Source organism: Pleuronectes platessa, chromosome 11, assembly GCF_947347685.1.
Source record: "Pleuronectes platessa chromosome 11, fPlePla1.1, whole genome shotgun sequence".
In the NCBI taxonomy this organism is placed as follows: domain Eukaryota; kingdom Metazoa; phylum Chordata; class Actinopteri; order Pleuronectiformes; family Pleuronectidae; genus Pleuronectes; species Pleuronectes platessa.
This window is the reverse complement of record NC_070636.1, coordinates 2661767-2680725: the sequence shown is the minus strand read 5'-3', so window position 1 is coordinate 2680725 and position 18959 is coordinate 2661767. Positions and strand designations below refer to the sequence as shown.

The 18959-nt window shown below is 41.7% G+C and overlaps 2 protein-coding genes across 3 annotated transcripts; both read right to left on the bottom strand.

Moving 5' to 3' along the window:
* Positions 1 to 9849: 9849 nt before the first annotated feature.
* On the bottom strand, positions 9850 to 10941 carry LOC128450995 (phospholipase A and acyltransferase 4). Its single transcript, XM_053434766.1, has 3 exons — positions 10924 to 10941; positions 10257 to 10315; positions 9850 to 10165 (listed from the first exon to the last, which is right to left on the bottom strand). Exons 1-3 carry the CDS (start codon positions 10939 to 10941, stop codon positions 9850 to 9852), a joined length of 393 nt encoding a protein of 130 aa, XP_053290741.1.
* A 2599-nt stretch (positions 10942 to 13540) lies between these two features.
* Positions 13541 to 16093, bottom strand: LOC128450338 (phospholipase A and acyltransferase 4). 2 transcript variants are annotated; one of them, XM_053433749.1, is made up of 4 exons: positions 15898 to 16093; positions 14874 to 14992; positions 14483 to 14739; positions 13541 to 14074 (listed from the first exon to the last, which is right to left on the bottom strand). In XM_053433749.1, exons 2-4 carry the CDS (start codon positions 14896 to 14898, stop codon positions 13916 to 13918), a joined length of 441 nt encoding a protein of 146 aa, XP_053289724.1. In that variant the 5' UTR covers positions 14899 to 14992; positions 15898 to 16093; the 3' UTR covers positions 13541 to 13915. The 2 variants fall into 2 exon arrangements, with proteins under 2 accessions (XP_053289724.1, XP_053289723.1); XM_053433748.1 differs by having other exon boundaries at positions 14874 to 14976; positions 15898 to 16091.
* Between the last annotated feature and the right edge of the window lie 2866 nt (positions 16094 to 18959).

Genomic DNA, 18959 nt, shown 5'->3' with positions numbered 1-18959 from the left:
AGTCTTTTCTTTGGCATCTTTGTTTTTATCCCAGGAGATTTTATTTTATTTAATTATCATCAGTATTTTGATATATCACGTATTGCTGTTTTCTTGTTGAACCTTTTTCTTTGAGAAGCACTTTGGTCAAACCATTTGTTTTAAATGTGCCATAAAAATAAGGTTGAAATTGTCATTGATATGTAGTTTGTGAGAAAGTGAGAAACTCCTCATAATGATTTACACGTTGTTGGGACTTGGTATTTCTGAATTACAGTTCGGCCTACATGTGTCGTCTCCCAGGGCGCGTCAACGTCACTCAGAGGAGTGAAAACCGACCGGGGGACACAAGTTTCAACCACTATTGATCACTCTGGGCCCCATGACCCATAATGTCACCATGCCAATATAAGCCCAGTTCTCCTTTCTCTTTCCACGAAACTCTCAGAGGAGAAGGATTGCTGTCCAGCTCACTCTGCTGGATTCCTTAACTCCACCCTCCGAGAGGAGCTCACTTTTTCGGTCTGCTGAAATTCAATGGAGGAGAGGTGCAGCTTCCTACTCACCTCAACAAGGAACCACAAAGGCAGGAGCCACAAACCAGCAAGACGAGTTCACAGAACTTTGAACAGCACAGCAACCCTTTTTTTTCTTTCCATGGACAGGTAACACAACTAGGCTTAACCATGATACTAGGCTAAGCATAGCCTAGTATAATTGCTGACGACACCGTTAGTAATTTGTGTTTTTATATTTTATTATCTACATAATAACTGTTTTTATTTCACAAATGTTTTTTCCTTAATGCTGCATAAGTGTGAATTTTGCCAAACTCTACACTGTCAAGAACTCCATATCCCTCAAGGTTGCTAACTATCTATGTGGTAAATTTGGTTAAAGTTATTAATTTAATTGTTAATTAGAGTTCCAAATTTGTAGTTAGTACTTTTATGAACCTTAATCAATAAATTGGCTATCTTTTCACTTTCTTTGAGGGTGGTGCCCCGCGGTAATTTCAATCAAAAAAGTTATTATAAGTTTGATTCGTGTTGCTGTGATATTTTGGTTACAACTTATTTGAAAGTTAATGTTAGTTATGCTCTTCTGTCTTTCTCTGCATGCATCTAGTAACTTCCTCTAATTTGGCACCAACACAGACACACACATATCTCAGCACCCTTCTCTCTGACCAACGCTACATGTGGTAAACATTCCGAAGGGAGGAGGAGAGGGCGTTATATGTGGATTGGCCAGCCGCCATTTTAGAACCACCCTCACTCACACACATACTCACGTACACATCTTTATATATCAAGTACACCATTAGTAATTTGTGTTTTTATATTTTATTATCTTCATAATAACTGTTTTTATTTCACAAATGTTTTTTCCTTAATGCTGCATAAGTGTGAATTTTGCCAAACTCTACACTGTCAAGAACTCTATATCCTTCAAGGTAGCTAACTATCTATGTGGTAAATTTGGTTAAAGCTATTAATTTAATTGTTAATTAGAGTTCCAAATTTATAGTTAGTACTTTCATGAACCTGTTATTACAATATTGATAATTTCTTTAGGGAACTAGATCTCCCTCTAAGTGATGTGCAAAATGCAACAGAAAGAGAGAAGGTTAAACTTGTGTTAAAAACCAGCTCTACAGCTCTTCACAAGTTAATTCAGTCACTTCCTTCCCGTGTGAGAAATGACTACACAGAGCCCAGTCAAGCACTAGTCGAGGAATTCCCTTCTACTGCTGACGAGATTACATCCTTTGTTACAGCATTCCAAATTAAAAATTCACGTCGCGTAAATCCCATCGATCATCTCAGATGTTTGAGGCATGTTTATTTTCAGGGAATGAACGAACCAGGCCTAGAAGACCATCCCACCTTCAAGACCTTGTTCTTACGTAACCTACATCCAAGAATACGCACACATGTTGTACTGATGACACAGTAAGGAAAACATTCAATTCACCAGATCAGGAAGATGTCACAGGTGGCTTTGGAAACTGTTGTCACTTCCAAGGCTACAGTAGGTGCAACCGAGCCTGTCAAAACAAACAGCACAGTGTTAAAGACATCCGCAGCCTCTTAACTTCCCCCTCACAACAGAACAAAGGGGGGTGACAAAAGGCAGCGTAGGGACACCGAGCGTATCCACCATGTCCACCAACTTCCCAGAGATGGAGATTCCCACAGAAGAAGCTGTAGGAAGCCATACTCTGACATTCTGGCCCAGAAAAATTACCACTGCTCAGATGATGATCGCAGCATCTCTGAGTACAGTTCAGAACCTGGTTATAACCGAGCAGACAGTGACAGAGCCTCTGAAGTCCTCCTGGACTCTGGCTCCCCAGAGCGTTACAGCCCAGATTGTTACAGCCCTGAGCCACGACACAGGCGATCCAGAGCTTGCTCCTCACGGCCAAAACCAACACAGTACTGACAGTAGGTTTTAAGTTTCCTACAGTTAATAGGCAAACTGTTTTTTTAGCAACAGCAGCAAACTCCAAAACCTATATTCTGATTAATGTTAGATACCACTGTGAACTTGGTAAATATGTTTGGACGACTACTTTCCATTCCATAACACTGTATTAGTCCATACAGCACATGTTGAGACATTAGCATATTATTACACAGACAATGATACAGTAATTTGGATTTCAAGACTTTGAAAAAAATTAAGACACCTCTTCTGCAGCAAAACCTGCCTGAAGGATACAATTGTTAAGTCTGCCAGATCAGACTGAGGACTATATTGAGTAGAATCCAATGAGTGAACAAAAACTCTTGGACAGTCCAAAACTGACCGTACCATTGTGTGTGCCACTCTCTCTACATCTAATCTGACAATTGACAATGTCTAACTTTCCTTTCTTTTCTCTTATCAGGTAAAGAGCACAGTCTTTCCTTGCAGGCAACTAACTACTTTCTCTTACCTGGCACTTTGTATGAAAAGCAGCTGTAATACAGTCCGTCCTGCTCCAAGGCCAAGAGACACTTGAACCATCACAGCTGCAAGTGTAACCCTCATCTCAACACTTTAATCTGCCCCACTTTAAAAAAAACGTCCTGACTCGGTAAAAACACCTTTATTTCCACAAATGTCTCCACTTGAAAGGTATAACACTCATATTGGTCCTCACAGAGATAGAGACATGCAGCATGTAGATCTGTGTGACTCCTCCTGGCTCCACCTGCCTCGTCTGGAACAGGCTCCACATGTGAACAGTGTCGGACTGTGAAGCAGCTCAATGTTGGCACAGACACGACGGAGGATAAAAACCCTCTGAGCTGAACTAAACCATCTAAACTCTACCTGATTAAACGTGTTTATAAAACAGATTTACCAAACAATAACATTCAATTACTACTAATTAAAGATGTATTAACAACATTATTAATCAGTATTTTTCTCTGCAATAGCCTTTCAGAATATTTATATTCCTCTCAAGGGTAAGTTTTAATCGTTTCCACACATTTCACGCTCAATATATTTGCTTTATTTTTATGTATTTATATTCATATATATTTAAAGTAGAGTTTATAATTAAACAGTATAATATCAAGCCTCATTTACATTTTATGTAATAAGGGTTTGATAACAACACCATATGAATATATATCAGCTGATGTATATGAATGATAACTATTATGAATCCTGTCTCTTTGATTCTTTTAAGTCATATCAGAGTTGTAGAGAGAGCTTCTCAGTTAGCGGAGCGTTCAAGACCATGACTCACTTTGTGGAGAAAACAGAAAGGAACTCGTCTACTGTCAATCACCTTTTAACAAACACAACATCTACACACTAGTTCTGCTCTGGAAGAGTTAACGAGGTTAACAAACACAACAGTTAGATACACACCTGACGAGACTCTGCCACGCCGTATCGCATCTTGTTGGCAAAGTGCTCACAGTTGTTAGTGACAACGTTGTACTGTGGCTCACTGCCCACCATTGCACAGGCCTCCTTCACTGTGACAGAGGGATCCCGAGCCTTGTACTTTTCATCCAGCTGATTCTTGACCTGGTAATGGTCATCTCTGACCACGTCGGTAAGCTTCTCTTGCACCACCTTACCGTTGCTGTTGCTCAGAAGCCCAGACGAGCCAGATAACTGACAGGGAGGAAAAGAAAGAGGAAAGGAGGAAGGTTCCATCATGAAATACATGTCATGCCCATGTTATATTCTAATGTGAATGTATGTATGTTATCCCTTCACTCACCATCTGCACCGAAATGAACCACTTCATTCTCTCTCAGTGCTGATAGGGCCCATCCCGGGAGATCTCGATCAGGTCTCCTGGTTTTTCTTTAAACTAAAAATAAACATGAAAATGAGATATAAATAGTTGACCAAACAATTGGAATCGTCTTTAAAAATATTTTACAATTGATGGATAAATGAATAGAAATAGGCTAGATGAACAGATGAACCATCCTCGATCAGCATGCTAATATATTTTCCCCAGTTATATCCTCGGAACTTACCTGACTAGTCCTGCACACTACAGCAGGGCTCAATAGCCCTGCTGTAGTGTGCAGGATGCTGGCAATTATCTGCGCATGTGATGGAAGAATGCACTTCACCCCAGCTCCTGGTTGAGAGCTTGAAACAGGAAGGCTTCAATAAGAGCTACACTGGGATCCTATCGTCCTTTTAGATCTGCAGGATGTTTTGAGAGATCCCCCCCCCCCCACACACACACACACACACACACTCAGATCACTGCTGCTGTGCTTTGTATGAAAAGCAGCTGTAATACAGTTAGTCCTGCTCCCGGGCCAAGAGACACTTGAACCATCACAGCGAATCGAGACCTCATCACCAAAAGCTCCTCGTCTTTGTCTGCAGCTTCTACGTGCTCGACTTTGCTTTTTCATCCTGCAGTATTTTGTCCTGTGTTAGAAACCTCATCAACACACCCACTCTGTACAGCAGTGACATGTTCCTGCTGTATTTTCACGTGGACTCACTCTGACCTCATCTGGAGCTCTGAGGAGCAGGCAGGAAAAACTCTAGAACAATATCTGGAGTTCAGGGGATGAAAGCAGAAAAAACTGTAACACAATCGAGGAACGAGACAATTTCCAGGGAACTTTCTTCTCCTTGTGTCTCTCAGTCCTTCATTCTGATGTCATTCTCTAACTCATATCCTTTTATTCCTTCACTCCATCATGACCTCCTTCCTTCTCAAGCTTCTACCTTTGACCTTTGACCTTACCTGCTGAACTCTGCAGCATGTGTGTGCTGGGTTTAATCAGAGCCCCGAGGCAGAAAGCAGAGCTCTCATCCTGCACTGGTTTCATGGTCTACCCCCCCCCCCCCCCCCCCTCGTCTTCCTCCTAATCTGCGTCCTGTGGGTGCACACTCCCTCTCCTCCTGTGACTGAGGAGCAGCGGTAAAACCCTCGTCGAGCTTCGACCGGCGGACTCTCATTCCTCCCTCCTCCTCCTCCTCCTCCTCCTCCACGCTCACTGCAGGTTGAGACAGGGCCCTGGTCATTGAGAGTCTAATGCCTTCCTCTTTTTCATGTCTTTTTAAAGTATCAACTGGTTGTGCGTCCGCAGCTCGGTCCTCGTCTGACAAAGGGGGGGGGGGGGGGGGGGATAAGGTGGAGAGCGAGATGCTTGGTCAGTGATTTGCAGGCTTTTCCCTCAACGAGTCTTAAAAAGCAGAAACCAGTTGAACCAGGTGAGAACAACGTTCAGGCATTCAGGAATTTGTGCCGGTGGCTGGGGCGTGGCAGCCGGTTGGCAGAGAGACACTCGCATGGCGTTCAGCTGAGATTCCTGTAAAAGCTCAATCACAAGTTAACAAGGTGAAGTCACTTACAGGGCAAGAGATAAATATGCATGATTAATTATTAACTATTGAAATTGTTTGCATGAAATGATACCAAAAGGTTTACAATGTGAATTTGTGAAGTCAATACATAATCTTATATAGAACTAAGACATTTTCCCTTTTGTCTTTCATTTATATGAAATTAAATGTATTTGATACAATCATCGTTTAAAAGTCTTTTCTTTGGCCTCTTTGGTTTTTATCCCAGGAGATTTTATTTTATTTAATTATCATCAGTATTTTGATATATCAGGTATTGCTGTTTTCTTGTTGAACCTTTTTTTTGAGAAGCACTTTGGTCAAACCATTTGTTTTGAATGTGCCATAAAAATAAGGTTGAAATTGTCATTGATATGTAGTTTTTCAGAAAGTGAGAAACTCCTCTTAATGACTTACACGTTGTTGGGACTTGGTATTTTTTGAATTACAGTTCGGCCTACATGTGTCGTCTCCCAGTGCGCGTCAACGTCACACAGAGGAGTGAAAACCGACCGGGGGACACAAGTTTCAGCCACTATTGATCACTCTGGGCCCCATGACCCATAATGTCACCATGCCAATATAAGCCCAGTTCTCCTTTCTCTTTCCACGAAACTCTCAGAGGAGAAGGATTGCTGTCCAGCTCACTCTGCTGGATTCCTTAACTCCACCCTCCGAGAGGAGCTAACTTTTTCGGTCTGCTGAAATTCAATGGAGGAGAGGTGCAGCTTCCTACTCACCTCAACAAGGAACTACAAAGGCTGGAGCCACAAACCAGCAAGACGAGTTCACAGAACTTTGAACAGCACAGCAACCCTTTTTTTTCTTTCCATGGACAGGTAACACAACTAGGCTTAACCATGATACTAGGCTAAGCATAGCCTAGTATAATTGCTGACGACACCGTTAGTAATTTGTGTTTTTATATTTTATTATCTACATAATAACTGTTTTTATTTCACAAATGTTTTTTCCTTAATGCTGCATAAGTGTGAATTTTGCCAAACTCTACACTGTCAAGAACTCCATATCCCTCAAGGTTGCTAACTATCTACGTGGTAAATTTGGTTAAAGTTATTAATTTAATTGTTAATTAGAGTTCCAAATTTGTAGTTAGTACTTTTATGAACCTTAATCAATAAATTGGCTATCTTTTCACTTTCTTTGAGGGTGGTGCCCCGCGGTAATTTCAATCAAAAAAGTTATTATAAGTTTGATTCGTGTTGCTGTGATATTTTGGTTACAACTTATTTGAAAGTTAATGTTAGTTATGCTCTTCTGTCTTTCTCTGCATGCATCTAGTAACTTCCTCTAATTTGGCACCAACACAGACACACACATATCTCAGCACCCTTCTCTCTGACCAACGCTACATGTGGTAAACATTCCGAAGGGAGGAGGAGAGGGCGTTATATGTGGATTGGCCAGCCGCCATTTTAGAACCACCCTCACTCACACACATACTCACGTACACATCTTTATATATCAAGTACACCATTAGTAATTTGTGTTTTTATATTTTATTATCTTCATAATAACTGTTTTTATTTCACAAATGTTTTTTCCTTAATGCTGCATAAGTGTGAATTTTGCCAAACTCTACACTGTCAAGAACTCTATATCCTTCAAGGTAGCTAACTATCTACGTGGTAAATTTGGTTAAAGCTATTAATTTAATTGTTAATTAGAGTTCCAAATTTATAGTTAGTACTTTCATGAACCTGTTATTACAATATTGATAATTTCTTTAGGGAACTAGATCTCCCTCTAAGTGATGTGCAAAATGCAACAGAAAGAGAGAAGGTTAAACTTGTGTTAAAAACCAGCTCTACAGCTCTTCACAAGTTAATTCAGTCACTTCCTTCCCGTGTGAGAAATGACTACACAGAGCCCAGTCAAGCACTAGTCGAGGAATTCCCTTCTACTGCTGACGAGATTACATCCTTTGTTACAGCATTCCAAATTAAAAATTCACGTCGCGTAAATCCCATCGATCATCTCAGATGTTTGAGGCATGTTTATTTTCAGGGAAAGAACGAACCAGGCCTAGAAGAGCATCCCACCTTCAAGACCTTGTTCTTACGTAACCTACATCCAAGAATACGCACACATGTTGTACTGATGACACAGTAAGGAAAACATTCAATCCACCAGATCAGGAAGATGTCACAGGTGGCTTTGGAAACTGTTGTCACTTCCAAGGCTACAGTAGGTGCAACCGAGCCTGTCAAAACAAACAGCACAGTGTTAAAGACATCCGCAGCCTCTTAACTTCCCCCTCACAACAGAACAAAGGGGGGTGACAAAAGGCAGCGTAGGGACACCGAGCGTATCCACCATGTCCACCAACTTCCCAGAGATGGAGATTCCCACAGAAGAAGCTGTAGGAAGCCATACTCTGACATTCTGGCCCAGAAAAATTACCACTGCTCAGATGATGATCGCAGCATCTCTGAGTACAGTTCAGAACCTGGTTATAACCGAGCAGACAGTGACAGAGCCTCTGAAGTCCTCCTGGACTCTGGCTCCCCAGAGTGTTACAACCCAGAGTGTTACAGCCCTGAGCCACGACACAGGCGATCCAGAGCTTGCTCCTCACGGCCAAAACCAACACAGTACTGACAGTAGGTTTTAAGTTTCCTACAGTTAATAGGCAAACTGTTTTTTTAGCAACAGCAGCAAACTCCAAAACCTATATTCTGATTAATGTTAGATACCACTGTGAACTTGGTAAATATGTTTGGACGACTACTTTCCATTCCATAACACTGTATTAGTCCATACAGCACATGTTGAGACATTAGCATATTATTACACAGACAATGATACAGTAATTTGGATTTCAAGACTTTGAAAAAAATTAAGACACCTCTTCTGCAGCAAAACCTGCCTGAAGGATACAATTGTTAAGTCTGCCAGATCAGACTGAGGACTATATTGAGTAGAATCCAATGAGTGAACAAAAACTCTTGGACAGTCCAAAACTGACCGTACCATTGTGTGTGCCACTCTCTCTACATCTAATCTGACAATTGACAATGTCTAACTTTCCTTTCTTTTCTCTTGTCAGGTAAAGAGCACAGTCTTTCCTTGCAGGCAACTAACTACTTTCTCTTACCTGGCACTTTGTATGAAAAGCAGCTGTAATACAGTACGTCCTGCTCCAAGGCCAAGAGACACTTGAACCATCACAGCTGCAAGTGTAACCCTCATCTCAACACTTTAATCTGCCCCACTTTAAAAAAAACGTCCTGACTCGGTAAAAACACCTTTATTTCCACAAATGTCTCCACTTGAAAGGTATAACACTCATATTGGTCCTCACAGAGATAGAGACATGCAGCATGTAGATCTGTGTGACTCCTCCTGGCTCCACCTGCCTCGTCTGGAACAGGCTCCACATGTGAACAGTGTCGGACTGTGAAGCAGCTCAATGTTGGCACAGACACGACGGAGGATAAAAACCCTCTGAGCTGAACTAAACCATCTAAACTCTACCTGATTAAACGTGTTTATAAAACAGATTTACCAAACAATAACATTCAATTACTACTAATTAAAGATGTATTAACAACATTATTAATCAGTATTTTTCTCTGCAATAGCCTTTCAGAATATTTATATTCCTCTCAAGGGTAAGTTTTAATCGTTTCCACACATTTCACGCTCAATATATTTGCTTTATTTTTATGTATTTATATTCATATATATTTAAAGTAGAGTTTATAATTAAACAGTATAATATCAAGCCTCATTTACATTTTATGTAATAAGGGTTTGATAACAACACCATATGAATATATATCAGCTGATGTATATGAATGATAACTATTATGAATCCTGTCTCTTTGATTCTTTTAAGTCATATCAGAGTTGTAGAGAGAGCTTCTCAGTTAGTGGAGCGTTCAAGACCATGACTCACTTTGTGGAGAAAACAGAAAGGAACTCGTCTACTGTCAATCACCTTTTAACAAACACAACATCTACACACTAGTTCTGCTCTGGAAGAGTTAACGAGGTTAACAAACACAACAGTTAGATACACACCTGACGAGACTCTGCCACGCCATATCGCATCTTGTTGGCAAAGTGCTCACAGTTGTTAGTGACAACGTTGTACTGTGGCTCACTGCCCACCATTGCACAGGCCTCCTTCACTGTGACAGAGGGATCCCGAGCCTTGTACTTTTCATCCAGCTGATTCTTGACCTGGTAATGGTCATCTCTGACCACGTCGGTGAGCTTCTCTTGCACCACCTTACCGTTGCTGTTGCTCAGAAGCCCAGACGAGCCAGATAACTGACAGGGAGGAAAAGAAAGAGGAAAGGAGGAAGGTTCCATCATGAAATACATGTCATGCCCATGTTATATTCTAATGTGAATGTATGTATGTTATCCCTTCACTCACCATCTGCACCGAAATGAACCACTTCATTCTCTCTCAGTGCTGATAGGGCCCATCCCGGGAGATCTCGATCAGGTCTCCTGGTTTTTCTTTAAACTAAAAATAAACATGAAAATGAGATATAAATAGTTGGCCAAACAATTGGAATCGTCTTTAAAAATATTTTACAATTGATGGATAAATGAATAGAAAGAGGCTAGATGAACAGATGAACCATCCTCGATCAGCATGCTAATATATTTTCCCCAGTTATATCCTCGGAACTTACCTGACTAGTCCTGCACACTACAGCAGGGCTCAATAGCCCTGCTGTAGTGTGCAGGATGCTGGCAATTATCTGCGCATGTGATGGAAGAATGCACTTCACCCCAGCTCCTGGTTGAGAGCTTGAAACAGGAAGGCTTCAATAAGAGCTACACTGGGATCCTGTCGTCCTTTTAGATCTGCAGGATGTTTTGAGAGATCCCCCCCCCACACACACACACACACACACACTCAGATCACTGCTGCTGTGCTTTGTATGAAAAGCAGCTGTAATACAGTTAGTCCTGCTCCCGGGCCAAGAGACACTTGAACCATCACAGCGAATCGAGACCTCTTCACCAAAAGCTCCTCGTCTTTGTCTGCAGCTTCTACGTGCTCTGCTTTGCTTTTTCATCCTGCAGTATTTTGTCCTGTGTTAGAAACCTCATCAACACACCCACTCTGTACAGCAGTGACATGTTCCTGCTGTATTCTCACGTGGACTCACTCTGACCTCATCTGGAGCTCTGAGGAGCAGGCAGGAAAAACTCTAGAACAATATCTGGAGTTCAGGGGATGAAAGCAGAAAAAACTATAATACAATCGAGGAACGAGACAATTTCCAGGGAACTTTCTTTTCCTTGTGTCTCTCAGTCCTTCATTCTGATGTCATTCTCTAACTCATATCCTTTTATTCCTTCACTCCATCATGACCTCCTTCCTTCTCACGCTTCTACCTGTGACCTTTGACCTTCCTTGCTGAACTCTGCAGCATGTGTGTGCAAGGTTTAATCAGAGCCCCGAGGCAGAAAGCAGAGCTCTCATCCTGCACTGGTTTCATTGTCTACCCCCCCCCCCCCCCCCCCTCGTCTTCCTCCTAATCTGCGTCCTGTGGGTGCACACTCCCTCTCCTCCTGTGACTGAGGAGCAGCGGTAAAACCCTCGTCGAGCTTCGACCGGCGGACTCTCATTCCTCCCTCCTCCTCCTCCTCCTCCTCCTCCTCCTCGTTGAGGCTTTTCCCTCAACGAGTCTTAAAAAGCAGAAACCAGTTGAACCAGGTGAGAACAATGTTCAGGCGTTCAGGAAGTTGTGGCGGTGGCTGGGGCGTGGCAGCCGGTTGGCAGACAGACGCTCGCATGGCGTTCAGATGAGATTCTTGTAAAAGCTCAATCACAAGGTAACAAGGTGAAGTCACTTACAGGGCAAGAGATAAACATGCATGATTAATTATTAACTATTGAAATTGTTTGCATGAAATGATACCAAAAGGTTTACAATTTGAACTTGTGGAGTCAATACATAATCTTATATAGAACTAAGACATTTTCCCTTTTGTCTTTCGTTTATATGAAATTAAATGTATTTGATACAATCATCGTTTAAAAGTCTTTTCTTTGGCCTCTTTGGTTTTTATCCCAGGAGATTTTATTTTATTTAATTATCATCAGTATTTTGATATATCACGTATTGCTGTTTTCTTGTTGAACCTTTTTCTTTGAGAAGCACTTTGGTCAAACCATTTGTTTTAAATGTGCCATAAAAATAAGGTTGAAATTGTCATTGATATGTAGTTTTTCAGAAAGTGAGAAACTCCTCTTAATGACTTACACGTTGTTGGGACTTGGTATTTCTGAATTACAGTTCGGCCTACGTGTCGTCTCCCAGTGTGCGTCAACGTCACAGAGAGGTGTGAAAACCGACCGGGGGACACAAGTTTCAACCACTATTGATCACTCTGTGCTCCATGACCCATAATGTCACCATGCCAATATAAGCCCAGTTCTCCTTTCTCTTTCCACGAAACTCTCAGAGGAGAAGGGTGGCTGTCCAGCTCACTCTGCTCAATTCCTTAACTCCACCCTCCGAGAGGAGCTCACTTTTTCGGTCTGCTGAAATTCAATGGAGGAGAGGTGCAGCTTCCTACACACCTCAACAAGGAACTACAAAGGCTGGAGCCACAAACCAGCAAGACGGGTTCACAGAACTTCGAACAGCACAGCAACCCTTTTCTTTTTCTTTCCATGGACGGGTAACACAACCAGGCTTAGCAATTATACTAGGCTAAGCAAAGACTGTTTATTCGATTCTGTGTGATGTTTATAAATTAGATTTTTGTTGCTGTGATATTTTGGTTTTAAGTTATTTGAAAGTCCATGTTAGTTATGTTATGCTCCTTATTCTTTCTCTGCATGCAACTAACTACATTGTCTAACCTGGCACCAACACACACACATACACACACACACACACACACACACATATCTCTCTGACCCCCGCTACAGGTCATAAACCTTCCAAAGTGGGGGTCCGTTATCTTTAGAGTGGCTAGATGGCATTTTGAGAGCACACAGACACACACACACACATACTCACATACACATATTTATATAGTAAGTAGACCTTGAGTAAGTTGTGTATTTATACTTTATTATCTTCGTAATTAATGTTTTTCTTTCACAAATGTTGTTTTCATTAATGTTGCACAAATATGAATTTTGCCAAACTTTACACTGTCAAGAACTCTATATCCTTCAACTTAGTTAACTATCTTTATGGTAATTTGGGTGATAGTTATTAATGTAATTGTTTATCCGAGTTCCAGATTTTTACTTAGTACTTTCATGAGACTTAATAAATAAATTGACTATCTTTTCCCTTCCTTTGAAGGGTGGTGTCCCGAGGTAACTTTAATCGATTAAAGAAATTATTTAATGTTAATATCTGTAATATTTTTTACCAAATTTTTTGAATGCCGAAAGGTACACAATTTAATGGTATCACATTTAATGTATCAATTGCACAACAGCATTGTAATTCATGGAGCGCACTAAACATCTGTCAGAGATACGTACGTCCTGTGGTCATCAGCTTCGTGGACTGAGACCAACCTTCACTTGACATTGATTAGATTGTAGACAACATGTGTTTCTAACATCCACGTGTTCAGGTGCTGTATTCACCAAGTGGTTTGAATAAAGTGCACGTGAAAAAAGGTTGTGTTTCATTTGATGGGAGAAAATACATGTTTAAAAAGTAACATAATGCAACGTGTTGAAATAAAAATAAAAAAACATCCATTGTTGGGAAGATAGTTTTCATTTAATTCTACTTCGATTATTACACTAAATATATCATGAAGAATTGATCACAACAAACCAATAAGTACAATGAAAAAAGGAAACATGTGATAAATAGCTTTCCTAAATATGTTTTTTACATTCACAGTTTAGATTCAAGTCTTAAAATTAGGAAAATCATTTTCACTGAAGAAAGACTTCAATTAGCTCTGATTCCAGGTCCAGTCTTTTAACTGTGTTGAAGGAACCACAACAACCGTTTCCTTTCTAGTCTGCACAAGAGAAATTGTTTATTTAAATAGTTTCAATAATAATCAATGTCATCTGCATCAACTCAAACAATGAAGAGATCTTTGTTGTCATGTTTCTGTCTCATTAGTGCCAGTGTTGATGTTGTCTTCTTCTTCTCTTCCTGTAGTCTTCCTCTTCCTCTTTCTGTTCCTCTTTGCTGGAAAGGCTGCTGAACAGAGCTGCACCCAAAGCTGCTAAGACCCCAACTGCTACAACACCTGTGATCAAACCTGCTGTTTGAACCTGTGAGAGACAAGATGAGAAGAATGGTTATTATTTAATAATCTAAAAACTGCAAGTCAAAGGTCACTAGGTTCTTCCACAGTCCCCTTATGAAACTACACTTAAAGGTTCAATGTGTATAATCTAGTGACATCTAGTGGTGAAGTGTCATGTTGCAGCTGAACACCCCCCACACACACACCCTCCCCCTTCCAAACATGAGAGAGAACCTGTGGCAGCTTCAGTCATCATAGAAACTCAAAAGGTTTAGTTTGTCCAGTTTGGGCTACTATAAAAAACATGGCTGCCTCCATAGACAGAACCTGCTCCTGATGTTAATATAAAGTAAGACAGCAACACAACATCTACACATTAATTTAGCTGTGGAAGAGTTAACGAGGTTAAAGAACACAACAGTCAGATACACACCTGTCTGGACTCTGCTTTGCCGTATCGCAGGTCAGCAGCAAAGTGTTCACAGTTGTAAGAGACAACGCTGTACGATAGCACTCGGCCCACCATCTCACAGGCCTCCTTCACTATGATGGAAGGATCACGAGCATCATACTCTTCATCCTTCAGATTGTTGACTTTGAAATGGTGATGGCCGACCACGTCAGTGAGCTTCTCACGCTTCACCTCTGCTCTGCTGCTCAGAAGCTCCAAAGGGCCAGATGACTGACCACCTGTGTGTTTTATAGAAAAGACAAACATGAAGAACATTGAGGCAAAGAAAGAGGAAAGGAGGAAGGTGCCATCATGAAATACACATCATGTCCATGTGATATTCTAACGTGAATATAGTTATCACTTCACTCACCCTCTGGGACTAAATGAACCACCATTTGTCCTCCGATGTAGACGGCCCAGTGCTGATAGGACCCACGAAAGATCTGGATCAGGTCTCCTGGTTTTCCATTAAACTAAAAAGAGAAGAAACTTGAAAATATGGATATAAATAATAAAGTGTACATGTAGTCAATGTGAATGTGCAGTGATCAAAGTGCTCTTCATCGTGGCTTCCTGTTGTGTTTGTTTGTGTTCACGAGCACGAGGGTCATACGAGGACACAGCCCTGCCACAGGTTGACGTACCAAAGAAACTCGACTAATGAATCAGGACTTGGAGGAAAGTTCACTGGAGTCGTTTTCACACCTTAAAGTGTGTGGCACCACTTTGTGCCACACAGGGACTTTAACTGCCAATAAGTCACTGCAGTTAATAGTTAACACATATTTATTTATATATTAACCTTTGGATCTTATTTATATTACAATCACTCAAAAGACAGCAAAACAGATAAATAACTTTCTGGCTTTTGTTCCAGGCAACATACTTTCCTTATTCTTAATGAACTGACAGCACCTCAGGTTCTATTGGTGGTGCACACGTTTAGTTTTCTAACTTTGAGTCACTCACTGAAGCCGGCCATTAAATACAGGAGGTAGCTAATTTATTGTTCAATGCTGACTTACTAATTAACCGTTTCTTGGGGGGGTGGAACTTGTAGTTAAGCTGTTTGTCTCTCTTTGCTCCTTTTGTTTCTGAAATGCTCTTATCAGTAGTTATATATTTTCCCCTTTGTTAGATCTGATTTTGTTCAGTCGACCTCTTATGGACCAGAACTCTGTATTTTGTTCACTTTTAGCTAAATAAATCTGTTTATTGTTGAAAAGCAGCTGCTCACACATCCTGTTTATTCTGGTTTCTGTTGTAAACTCTTTGATAAAATAATATTTTAAAGCTGCATTAAAATGCTAATGTTGTATTTTACTCATATAACCAAAGCACTTTTCTAAACAAAAACTAAATCTACTGTAACTAATGAGCAGGAGGAGACTCACCGTTCGTGCCATGTCTTCAGCTCTTCATCTATCAGCTTCTGTGTGAACACTGGATTACTGCAGATAAAGAACCTTTATAAACTGCCTGCCCGGCCCTAATTTCACAATACTTTACTAGCAGAGGGCTGAGTTTCATTTCTCATGAATTGCGCAGCAGTAACTCTGTATTCAGGTTTTGACCTTTGTGACGCTGTGAGAGAACAGAGAGCTCAGTGTAAATACTGAGTTGGCTGGTGAGTCACAGCCCGAGGATAATCTAAGTGCTGTAAGTTTCACTTCTCCCCAGCTCCTTGTTGAGAGATTGAAACAGGAACATCCCATCGTCCTTTTAGCTCTGCAGGATGTTTGGAGAAATCCCCCCCCGACTCAGATCAATGCTGCTGTGTTTTTTATTAAAAACAGCTGTAATACAGTACGTCCTGCTCCCGGACCAAGAGCCGCTTTATAAAAACTCTTCTTTCCTCTATGTATTTCCTCTCTGCTTTTTCATTCTTCAGTATTTTGTCCTGTGTTAGAAACCTCATCAACACACCCACTCTGTACATTAGTGACATGTTCCTGCTGTATTCTCACGTGAACTCTCTGACCTCATCTGGAGCTCTAAGGAACGTGCAGGAAAAACTCTAGAACAATATCTGGAGTTCAGGGGATGAAAGCAGAAAAAACTGTAATACAATCGAGGAACGAGACAATTTCCAGGTAACTTTCTTCTCCATGTGTCTCTCAGTCCTTCATTCTGATATCATTCTCTACCTCATATCCTTTTATTCCTTCACTCCCTCATGACCTCCTTCCTTCTCACGCTTCTACCTGTGACCTTTGACCCTCCTTGCTGAACTCTGCAGCATGTGTGTGCTGGGTTTAATTCCGAGCCCCGAGGCAGAAAGCAGAGCTCTCATCCGGCAGAGGTTTCATCTTCTACCGCCCTCGTCTTCCTCTCCTCCTGTGACTGAGGAGCAGCGGTAAAACCTCATCGAGCTTCGACCGGCGGACTCTCATCCCTCCTCCTCCTCCTCCTCCCCCCCCCCTCCTCCTCCTCCCCGCTCACTGCAGGTTGAGTCAGGGCTGTGGTCTTTGATATGCTAATTCCTTCCTCTTTTTCATGTCTTGTTTAAGTATCGACTGGTTGTGTGTCCTCAGCTCGATCCTCGTCTGAGAGAGGGGGAGATATCGTGGCGAGAGAGATGCTTAGTCAGTGATTTGCAGGCTTTTCCCTCAACGAGTCTTAATAAGAAGAAACCAGTTGAACCAGGTGAGATATAAACCCACATCGTAATATATACAGTATCTTAAAATGTTAATGAATTAATACTTCATAGTAACTTTACTACAAACACAACATTTTGAACAAAGCTCAGAACTTCATAACGTCACATCTGTACATTGATGATCTTTGTGTGTTTGTTTCTTCCGCTTTTATGTTTTTTATGTTTTTTATCTCATCTCATTGAGCTCTATTTGCACTTTTATATTTACGTGACTGACACTGTCTGATTAAAAGAATCATTGTTGGAGAAAAATAGGGGAAGTTAAATGGTGACTCAAGAATAATCAGATTTTTTTTTTTTGCGTCTCAGACTTTCAGTGAAATCCTGTGGTGTTAAATTACCCCCGACTGCATCTTACAGAAGAAGGAGCCCAGCTGAAGCCGCCTCCTGTAACCATTCACCCACAGGCAGTAAATCACGCCGGCTGGTTGACAGAGCTCGTGCATCAATGTTTAACGGCTAATTAAAGCCAGATCAATCTCAGTGTCACCGGTTCTCTTTTATTCTAAGTCTCCAGAAAGTAGTCTCACAGTACCTTCATCCCAGGGAGGAGGAGGAGGAGGAGGAGGAGGAGGAGGAGGAGGAGGAGGAGGACAAGGCCCATGATGTTTGTTCAGGGTTGCCACTCATATTTGTACAGAGGACAAAGCTTCACAGGCTCTCTGGCACCGTATGAAGGACGTGTTTTCACGGCAAATACAACCGTCCACTTATTTTTTTCCAGAAGCCAAATTTCAGCAAAATTAGGTTTGTGTCAGATGCCATGGTGAGTCGTCAGGCACAGTGGGCAGAGGATGGTCAGCGGCGGCCGGGGTCAGAGGTCACAGCTGAGTTCTTTATTTCTGCTGTGGGGGAACACATAATTATACTGTGAGGGGGGTGAGATATTAACCTGAGAATAAGGGTACCTGGAGGAGAGGAAAAAAACAAACAGGTTTGTAAATAACGAGAATAAACAAGCAGGAGTTTTTCCACTTGCAGCCACTGAGGCCTCAAATTTCAACTATGTGAAACAGAATATGTGTTTTCAAACCTCGGAGATGCTCCCAGCTCCTATTGTCAAGTTCAACAACTGTGAGGACAACAGCTCCTTATCTGTGCTTGTTCAGTTCCTCCATTCCTCTGGATCTTTCCCCGGGCCAAGAGTTTTTACTCCGAGAAGAGACGTGAGGAGAAGAGAGAGAAGATGCCAGCGACTGCAGACTTGTCATCTCTGAAACTAAGACGGCATGGCAATGAGTCCTCGGCAGTGTGGGATGATGGGTGATGGGAAAGAGGTTCTTGATTCCCCGTCCTGCTCTGGGCCAATCAACCACAGCCGCTCACATCATGTGGTCCCAAACAGACCCAGGAACTGATGTGACCCTGAACCCTGCCCGCCCTCTGCAGGCGCCCTCTGCAGGCGGGGAGCTCAGTCCCCCTGATGACACGATGACTGTGTTGACCTGCATGTGTGTATTCTTGTTATCTGATTCAATTCAAGTCCAAACTCAAGACTTATTGGGACTGATTGAAAAGTGTGATTCTTGGGTGGATCATCGAATGGATATAATAAGAATCAAACCATAACTCTAATCTGAAAAGCAACTGATTTCAGGAGTCATCTGTCATTATCATCAGATGTCTTTCTGAGTGGTGATGACTGTTTGAGTGCATCCGTGCTGGGAACGACACGTGGAGACGAAAACTCCCGTCAGACTTTTCTGTAAAGTGTCAGAATCCTCAGGCAGGAGGTGAACGATGACTCACAGAGAGACGGAGCCGCCTTCTGCTCGGCCTCTGGTTCTCCTCCTC